This window comes from Oryctolagus cuniculus, chromosome 7 (genome assembly GCF_964237555.1).
Source record: "Oryctolagus cuniculus chromosome 7, mOryCun1.1, whole genome shotgun sequence".
In the NCBI taxonomy this organism is placed as follows: Eukaryota; Metazoa; Chordata; class Mammalia; order Lagomorpha; family Leporidae; genus Oryctolagus; species Oryctolagus cuniculus.
In genome coordinates, this window is record NC_091438.1 from 22,788,770 (window position 1) to 22,798,425 (window position 9,656).

Sequence of the window (9,656 nt, forward strand, 5' to 3'; positions counted from 1 at the left end):
ATCCCCCCCCCCCCCGCCCCGTGGCCCTGACACCTGGTGGCTGAGTCGGTATTCAAGGAATGGGCGGTGACTCAGGGCCTCAAGAATGGCGTTGGGCAAGCCACCACACCAGCTGCCCGGGCATCCGCCGCCTGGCTGAGGCAACAGGGTGCTCCGATGGCTCATCCCTGGGTGCTCACATTATCCCTCCATCCAGGTAGCCCTGATGACCCTGGGGAGCCTCAGCGATTGGGCCAGGACTTGGAGGGTTGGAGATTAGAAAGTCAACATACCAGAACTTCCAAGGAACCCCCCCTTTCTACCTCAAGCTCCCCCCAACCATTCTTCAAATCCAAGAGAGCTGCCTTGTGCTTCACTTCCTTCTTCTCTTTAGTACCCCTCACCTGGCTGCAGAGTTACACAGTCTCCCCTCTTTCTGTCCTTAGCACCCTCAGATGAACAGATCATGCACCTGTTTTCATTCTTTCCCTATTGATCACCATATGTGTGCGTGGAGGGAAGGCAGATAACACTGTAGAAGTGAAGGACTTAACAGCTTGGCCCCAAGATCCTGCAACACCTTAGGAGGATTTTGCGTTCATCTGGGCTGCTGCTCGCTCCTTTAAGCTACTCAAGGCCTGAAGATGGAGGCTATGTGTCTCGTCTTGTCTTGATGCGCTTGCCAACTCCTGCCTCTTAAACTGATGCCCCTCCCAGGCACAGAGGCAGGCCCTTGAGAGCTTTGGCCCTAGATTGCCCTGGAAGGGGCGTGAGTGATCAGGCAGGTGACTGAGAGCTGGGACGCCGGAGGCCTGCCCCGACTGAGTCACCTGGTGCTGTTGTTGTCCTCGTCCTTGTCGAAGGCCCTGTTCAGCGCCACAGACCTCTGTGGCCACAGCAGCAGGTTCCCAACCTTCCAGCCTTCAGGGAGAAGCTGCAGCCTGATGGTGAGCCGAATGGGCTGGGGGGGGAGCAGGGGGCGGCGGGGGCGGTGGGGAGACCTGGGGCCCGGGTCAGTGCCCCTCCTCCCCCTGCCGCTGCTGCCTCCTCCTCCTCCTCCTGCGTGTCGGGGACCCGGGGGAGGAAGGATGTCCATCTTCTCGCTGTCCCCCGCCCCTCATACAAGAAGCTCCTCCTCCTTCTGCCCGTCTGCTCCAGGGCCCCCTTGCCCCGTGCTCCAGAGCACAGGGGCTTCTCAGCCTTGCCACAGTGCCCTCCCCACCCCAGCCACCCCCTCAACACAGGCACAGCCTGCAATGACACCCACCTCTGCTACCCCCTCCTGGGGATCCCACTCCGCACCATCCCTGGCCTCGGCCACTCCCCCGCCCTCGCGCCGGTGCCCCCAGGATCCCCCTGGGCTGCGGATAGGCCCTCTGATTCCAGAGCAGGATTATGAGCGGCTGGAAGACTGTGATCCTGAAGAACCCCAGGACTCACCCCTCCACGGGGAGGAGCAGCAACCCCTGCTTCATGTGCCCGAAGGGCTCCGCGGTGAGAGAGAGTGTGTGTGACAGTGTATGTATGTGTATGTGTGACTGTGGGCATGTGCATCTGGGGGCAGTGGGGAGGTGTGTGTGTGACAGTGTACATGTGTGTGACTGTGGGTGTGTACATCTGGGGGCATTGGGGATCTATGTGTGACAGTGTACGTGTGTGAGTGTGTGTGACTGTGGGCGTGTGCATCTGGGGGCATTGGGGAGCTATGTGTGACAGTGTATGTGTGTGTGGGTGTGTCTTCTGGGGGCATTGGGGAGCTATGTGTGACAGTGTACGTGTGTGAATGTGTGTGACTGTGGGCGTGTGCATCAGGGGGCAGTGGGGAGGTATGTGTGTGACAGTGTACATGTGTGTATGTGACTGTGGGTGTGTGCATCTGGGGGCATTGGGGAGCTATGTGTGACAGTGTACGTGTGTGAGTGTGTGTGACTGTGGGTGTGTGCATCTGGGGGCAGTGGGGAGGTATGTGTGTGACAGTGTATGTGTGTGAGTGTGTGTGACTGTGGGCGTGTGCATCAGGGGGCAGTGGGGAAGTATGTGTGTGACAGTGTACATGTGTGTATATGACTGTGGGTGTGTGCATCAGGGGGCAGTGGGGAGGTATGTGTGTGACAGTGTACGTGTGTGAGTGTGTGTGACTGTGGGTGTGTGCATCTGGGGGCAGTGGGGAGGGGGACCTGGGGCTCCTGGGTGTAGCCCAGGCCTCTGGGGGCAGCAGGCTTTGTCACCGTGGTGAAAGCACCACATCTGACATCCCCTCTTTGCGTCCAGGCTCCTGGCATCATATCCAGAACCTGGACAGCTTCTTCACCAAGATATCCTTCCTGCTGACCAGCGGAGGGGGCACCTTCTTGGCAGGGAGGGTGCCTTGGGGCAGGGGGCTTTCTCAGAAGGGACCCATTCTGCCCAGGCTTATTTCTTAACTCGCCCGACACATCTACAGCTACCACCAGCGGAATGGCTTCGCCTGCATCCTGCTGGAGGATGTCTTTCAGCTGGGGTGAGATGCCGATCCCCGGCCCTCAGCTCTCTGCTCAGGACCCATGGGCTACTCATCAATCCAGTTCTTCCCTAAGCGGCCCAAGGGCTCAGCAGGACGGGCAGGGCTGGGACTGGGGCCTGAGATCCTGAGGAGGCCCTAGGCCTAATCTCTGCCGCATCTCTGCACCTCCTTGTGCCTCCAGACAATTCATTTTCATTGTCACCTTCACGACCTTCCTTCTCCGTTGTGTGGATTACGATGTTCTGTTTGCCAACCAACCAAATAACCATACAAAAACTCAGCCACTTCATAGCAAAGTGACCTTGTCAGATGCCATCCTACCCTCCACCCAGTGTGCCCAGAGGTGAGTGACAGCCCGGGGTGGGGGCAGAGGTGAAGCATACATGGAGACGAGAGGGGGGCAGACGGGATTCCCTTGCCCAATTGTCCCTTGATTATTTTTTTTGAAGATTAAAAACAATTATTTGAAAGGCACAGTTGCAGAGAGAGAGAGAGGGAGAGAGACAGAGAGAGAGATCAATCATCCTACTGGTTCACTCCCTAAATGGCCACAACCAGAGCCAGGAGCCTGGGACTCCATCACGTCTCCCACACGGATGGCAGGGACCCAGGAACTTGGGACATTTTCCGCTGCTTTCCCAGGCACATTAGCAAGGAGCTGGTTTGGAGGCAGAGCAGCTAGGACACAAACCGGTGCTCATATGGGATGCTGATGTCGCAGGTGGCAACTTAGCCCACCGCACCACAATGCTGGCCCCTGCCCCTTGGTCTTGATAAGTGGTTCTCAGAGCTGTTGGTCTCAGTGCCAAAAATACACTGAACATACTTTGAGTTGTACTTAGTTTACAACTAGAATTAAGTTGTATTTAATTTGAACTATAGTAAGTATATTTAAGACCTTTAGAATTGAGCACCCGAGGAGCTTTTCTTTAGGAGAGTCGTACTTATCTATGTACACGTTAGAAATTAGAGCTCAAGGGGCAGCATTGTGGTGTCACAGGTCAAGATACCTCCTGAGACACTAACGTCCCATATGGGGTGCAGGTTCATGTCCTGGCTGCTCCACTTCCAAATCCAGCCCCATGTTAATGGCCTGGGAAAGCAGTGGATGATGGCCCAAGTGTTCGGGCCCCTGCCACCCACCTGGGAGACCCAGATGAAGCTCCTGGCTCCTGACTTTGGCCTGACTCAGCACTGGCTGTTGCAGCCATCTGGGTAGTAAACCAGAGATGGAAGATCTCTCTCTCTATTTGTAACTTTAACTTTCAAATAAATAAATAAATCCTCTAAAAAAGTTCAGAACAACCGTAAAACCTAAGACTGTACAAGAATACATTCCATGGGCTGTCAGGGCATTGTGACATCTTCATGGAAAATGCCACTGCACACTCACGGGAAAATGAAAATGAAAACAGCAGAAAGTGTAGGATTTGAAAAAAAAAGTTTGGATTTTTCAGGAACTCGGGAAGGCCTCTTTGGCAGACCCCCTGTGTGGACCCCATTAAAGGGCCAGCTGGTGCCTGCTCCCCACGACTGCTGGCCATCTGTCTCCAAGTCAGGCCTTGCTCTCTGTGGGGCTCCCAACTGTCCCTCACGTCTGCTTGTCCACCCCCTGCAGGATCCACGCCAGCCCCCTGCTGGTCTTCCTCCTGGTTCTGGCTGCTGGCTTCTGGCTGTTCCAGCTGCTTCGCTCAGTCTGCAACCTCTTCAGCTACTGGGACATCCAGGTGTTTTACAGGGAGGCACTGCACATTCCCCCGGTGAGCTGGGCAGGGCCGTCTGCGTGTGGGGTGCTATGCCAAGGTGGCAGAGAAGGTGGGGGGGGGGCGGAGCAGGCAGAGTGAGGCGTCACTGGCACCAGCCCTGGGTTCAGAGTAACATCAGGAGCGGAACGTGCCACTTGGGAGCCACGATCCTTGCCCTAATGGACACGGTTTATTTAGCCGGGTCATATAGAGTGACTTAGAGTCACATGCTTGTGGTGTAAACAGGGAGGGCTGTCATCCTCTGATTTTCAGAACAGGAGGAACCAGGGTTGGGCCTGGATGGGAGCCCCGAGGCAGGAAGGTGGGGGTGGGGAGCAGCGGGCATCTGGGGGCCCTTGGTGAGGAGAGGGACCTGCCAGCCTAAAACTGAGCCCTCAAGACCCCTGTGGGGTGACCCCCCTACTGCGGTTAGCCTCTGTGTTGGCCTCGGCACTGCCCCCATCTGGCTCTGCCCTGTCTTTCCCCTCTCCACCTTGCTCCTCCTCCTTTCAAGCGCAGCTCTGTGGCACAGAGTCCCTGCTCTGCCCCACCCAGAGCAGCACCTTCTGCACTGGGAGAGGGGAGGTTCTAGAAGGTGCACGAGACAGGAGGGGACTGCTAGGCACAGCGGGGAGGAGTCCCAGGAGGCCAGCGTAGCCCAGAAAGGGAAAGCAGGAGCCTCCGGTTCCAGGAGGCTGTCGATCTTCTCTTTCTCTTCCTCCCATCTTTTCCCTCCTGTCTGTCCGGTTCCTTCCAGGGGAAGGGAGACATTGGGCTAAGCTGGAGAGGCTGACCCCGAGGGACTTTGACTGACCAGGGCTGGGAGAACTGAGCAAAAGTGGACTAAAAATGAGGTTCGCAGCTCCCCCAGATGGGGTCTGGCGGAGCGTCCCACCCCCGAGCGCCGACCCAGCCAGGGTCTTAGGAAGGCTAATCTGGGAACAGACCGCAAGACTGCCTGGAGCAGGCTGGGGTTGGGAGTCTGAAAACATGCCTAAACAGAAGGTGGTGAGGATTTGGGTCCAGCTGCGGCTGACACATTGTAAACGGGGAGAGATTCCCCTTCCACTGCCCGCCCCCAGAACTGCCAGCCGTTCTGTCTGTGGCATGACCGGCGGCGGTGGGGCCCAAGGGACAACCCTGCCTTCAAGGAGCTGAAAAGCCAGGTGGAACCCCTGGAGAGTTTGCTAAGCAGGTGTCACAGGAAGTGCCACAAGACTCATGACCATAGGAGCGGCAGGGCTAGGGACAGCGATTCAGATGAGCACGCACAGCCGCACCAAGCGTCAGTGGCAGGGTTAGGGGAGTGCAGAACGAGAAAGGCGGAGGGGCCACGAGGCGTGGAGCTTTGGCCAAGGCGAGTTTATGTGGCGGTTTGTAGGCGGAGCTTCGGTATCACAGCCACTGGCGCTCAGCAGTCCTCTTGTCCCTTTAGGAAGAGCTCAGCTCGGTGCCCTGGGCGGAGGTGCAGTCCCGCCTCCTCGCACTGCAGAGGAGTGGAGGGCTGTGCGTGCAGCCGAGGCCGCTGACCGAGCTGGATGTGCATCACCGCATTCTGCGCTACACCAACTACCAAGTGGCGCTTGCCAACAAGGGCTTGCTGCCGGCCCGCTGCCCGCTGCCCTGGGGAGGCAGTGCGGCCTTCCTCAGCCGCGGCCTGGCGCTCAACGTCGACCTGCTCCTCTTCCGAGGTCCCTTCTCGCTCTTCCGCGGGGGCTGGGAGCTGCCCGACGCCTACAAGCGCAGTGACCAGCGGAGCGCCCTGGCCGCGCGCTGGGGGCGCACGGTGCTGCTGCTGGCCGCCGTGAACCTGGCGCTGAGCCCTCTGGTGCTGGCCTGGCAGGTGCTGTACGCCTTCTACAGCCACGTGGAGCTGCTGCGGCGCGAGCCCGGAGCGTTCGGGGCGCGCCGCTGGTCCCGCCTGGCCCGCCTGCAGCTGCGCCACTTTAACGAGCTCCCGCACGAGTTGCGAGCGCGCCTGGCCCGCGCCTACCGCCCCGCCGCCGCCTTCCTGCGCGCCGCCGCGCCCCCCGCGCCCCTGCGCGCGCTGTTGGCCCGCCAGCTCGTCTTCTTCGCCGGCGCGCTCTTCGCCGCGCTGCTGGTGCTCACCGTCTACGACGAGGACGTGCTCGCCGTGGAACACGTGCTCACCGCTATGACCGCGCTCGGGGTCACGGCCACCGTGGCGAGGTGCGCCGGCCAGGTGTCCGGGATGGTGGTGGGAATGCCCATTTCTCTGATTTGGAGCCCACTGCCCGCGCGCTCCCCAAGTCCTAAATCCCGCCTCCACATCCTCCTAACGGCACCCCCCCTTCCCACCCTGGATCTCGCCCCCCAGGTCTTTCATTCCCGAAGAGCAGTGCCAGGGACGTGCCCCGCAGCTCCTGCTGCAGGCGGCTCTGGCCCACATGCACTACCTTCCGGAGGAGCCAGGCGCTGGCGGCAGGGCCAGCGCCTACCGGCAGATGGCGCAGCTTTTGCAATACCGAGCGGTGAGGGTCGCGCCCACACGCAGGAGGCGACACAGTCCCCGGGGGTGGGGAGGTCTGTGTGGGAGAGGGCACGGGACCGAGGGGCCTGGGACTGGCTCTGGGGAGACGAGGCAGTGTCTGGGTTGGAGGCTTCCTGCTCTGCCCTGTCTCTGGGTGCCTCTTGGTCCTGATGACTGGCGCGGGCCCTAACGCAGCCCCTACCCCCTTTCCCAGGTCTCCCTTCTGGAGGAGCTCCTGTCCCCTCTCCTCACGCCGCTGTTTCTGCTCTTCTGGTTCCGCCCTCGTGCGCTGGAGATTATTGACTTTTTCCATCACTTCACTGTGGACGTGGCTGGGGTTGGGGACATCTGTTCCTTTGCCCTCATGGATGTGAAACGTCACGGCCATCCTCAGGTTAGAGTCCTTCCCCGGCTGCTCAGGGCTGGGCTGGGCTTGCCTCACCCAAAGCAGAGCTGGTAAGTCATTTCACTTTCCTGCGCCCAATGTCCTCTGGAAGCTTGTCGTGAGGCCCACGTGAGATGATGCCAATGCAGTGCATGGTAATGGCAGGAAATGGGAGCCGAGGGTACCAGAGAGGCTGAGAAAGGGGGCAGGGCAGTGGGTGGGGCTGAGCCAGCACCGGCTTCCAGCACGCGGGGCCCTGTCTGCACAGGTGGGTGAAGCCCTGGGGTTGGCTGTGCCCCGGAGCTGGACCTGGCCCCCCGTGCTGCTCCACAGCCTTCCGTTTCCTTCCTGTGGAAAGCGGGGCAGGGTTCAGCCCTGCCGACCCTCACGGGGCGCAGGGTCCTGAGCGTCTGACTGTCTGCCCTTGCTCGCAGTGGCTCTCGGAAGGCCAGACGGAGGCCTCACTGTCTCAGCGTGCAGAGGATGGGAAGACCGAGCTCTCCCTGATGCGATTCTCCCTGGCACACCCACAATGGCGCCCCCCAGGGCACAGCTCCAAGTTCCTCGGGCAGCTTCGTGGCCGGGTTCAGCAAGATGCGGCTGCCTGGGGCACCACCTCGGCTCGCAGCCCCCCCACCCCAGGAGTGCTCAGCAGCTGCACCTCCCCTCTGGTGAGGCCCAGGCCTGGCCGGCTCTTTTATCTTCTCCAGCGCCTAAGCCCTCCACCCCCCTCCCCCCGCCTTCACCTTTCCTATTAATGGGTTGCTGGCCTAGCCCAGCCAGCTCTCCAGTCTTCTTTGAACCTCCTCTTCTCTCTGCTTTCTCTTCTGACTCTGTCTCCCCTTTTCTCTTGCTGCCAGCCGGAGGCCTTCCTGGCCAACCTCTTGGTGCACCCCCTCTTGCCCCCGAGGGACTTGAGCCCCACAACCCCGTGCCCGGCTGCTGCCACAGCCAGCCTCCTTGCCTCCATTTCCCGCATCGCCCAGGACCCCAGGTGAGAGGCGGAGGCCCCAGACGCAAGGGAAGTCAGGGGAGGGGCTGACTGTCCTGGGAGGAGGGAGCTGGGGCAGTGAGGGGGACTTGGGAGGGAGGGGCCCTCCCTCTGGGATGTGAGCGAGCTGCCCTTTGACCTATCATACCCTGTGTTCTAGCTGTGTGTCTCCAGGAGGCAGTGGGGGCCAGAAGCTGGCCCAGCTCCCCGAGCTGGCTTCTGCTGAGATGGGTCTCCATGCCATCTACCTGCACCAGGTGAGCAGAGGGCTGCCAGAAAGGGACATGGCGGGAGGAAGCAGGTGGACAAAATGGGGCCTGGAGTCTTGAGGAGGAGGTATAAAAGCCCTCTGCCCCCAGCTGGGGAGGGGGTTTGGCCTTGCCCCCGGGGGCAGGGGCAGCCCCTCATTCCTTTCCCTCCCATCCAGCTCCATCAGCAGCAACAGCAGGAAGTGTGGGGGGAGGCTGAAGCCTCGTCCCCATCCCGGCCCTGGTCCAGCTCCTCCCAGCCAGCCTCGCCGGACGAGGAAAAGCCATCCTGGTCAAGTGATGGTGAGGAACATGTGTGTGTGTGGGGGGGGGGGGTGCGGGCAGAGGGCGCTCCTGGATGGACCCTGGGCCTTGTGGCACTGCCCAGCTGATGGCTTTTGTCACCAGGTTCCAGTCCTGCCTCCAGCCCCAGACAGCAGTGGGGGACCCAGAGGGCTAGGAAGCTGTTCCCTGAAGGGTTTCAGGAGACCAGAGACACCCAGAAGGAGCCTGGCCAGGCCCTTAACCCTGAATGAGAGGACTCCTCAGGTCGGTATGGCCCACGCAGGGGGTGGAGCGAAAAGGGATGGGGATAGTGGTGGGAACTGAGGGTGGTGGGGAAGTCATCTCTGGAACCCAGAGCCCTGGACTTCTTACCAAGAGCCTTCTCCCCCAGGTTCCCTGGCTTCTCCAGCCACAAGAGATTGCGCGGAGTGGCGCGGAAGGGCACAGCAAGCCAACTTGAGAGCCCCCGGCTGATGAGAGCCCAGGATGCTTTCATTGGGAAGGACCTGGGGGTCAGCGAGGAGCTCGCCCCAGAGATCAGAGAAAGGGTAGGAGTGAGGTGGTTCCCGCGTGGAGGAGCTAAGGAGATACCCGCCCCGCCGCCTCTCCCGGGGCCTAGCCTCGGGAGTGGGAACCTGGGAAGAAGTCTCTGCGCATCCTCAAGGTGGAGGGCAGAGGCCACACTAAGTGGAAGAGAAGGGGGCAATGGGTTCTTCATGCTGCCACTCCCTCAGGTTCCCATGGGGACTTGGGAGTGGAAAGAGTAGAGAGGGCCGATGTTTTTGGACTTCAGCACTGGCCGATGTCTGAGGAAGTGGGTGCGGCTCCTCTTCCTGTATGAAACAAGCAGTAAAGATTGCTTCTGGCTGCGTTGCACTTCTTTGGGACGTAGTCTCTGGCATCCCCTACCCCCCGGCGGCTGAGGGCTGCACCTGTTTTCTCAGTCAGAGCTGCCCACGATTGGCTGGACACTGTGGGTCACATGGAGTACATGGCGCTCCCCGGCAAAGACTCCCCACCCCCCCATGA

At 60.4% G+C, this 9,656-nt stretch overlaps 1 protein-coding gene across 1 annotated transcript; it reads left to right on the forward strand.

Moving 5' to 3' along the window:
* Nucleotides 1–78: 78 nt before the first annotated feature.
* ATG9B (autophagy related 9B) lies at nt 79–9,503 on the forward strand. The gene is made up of 14 exons (XM_070077328.1): nt 79–1,473; nt 2,251–2,294; nt 2,415–2,479; nt 2,664–2,825; nt 4,101–4,242; nt 5,663–6,417; nt 6,566–6,719; nt 6,933–7,112; nt 7,538–7,774; nt 7,964–8,097; nt 8,255–8,351; nt 8,522–8,645; nt 8,751–8,891; nt 9,019–9,503. The coding sequence occupies exons 1-13, from the start codon at nt 924–926 to the stop codon at nt 8,876–8,878; spliced, it is 2,772 nt and encodes a 923-aa protein (XP_069933429.1). The 5' UTR covers nt 79–923; the 3' UTR covers nt 8,879–8,891; nt 9,019–9,503.
* Nucleotides 9,504–9,656: the final 153 nt, after the last annotated feature.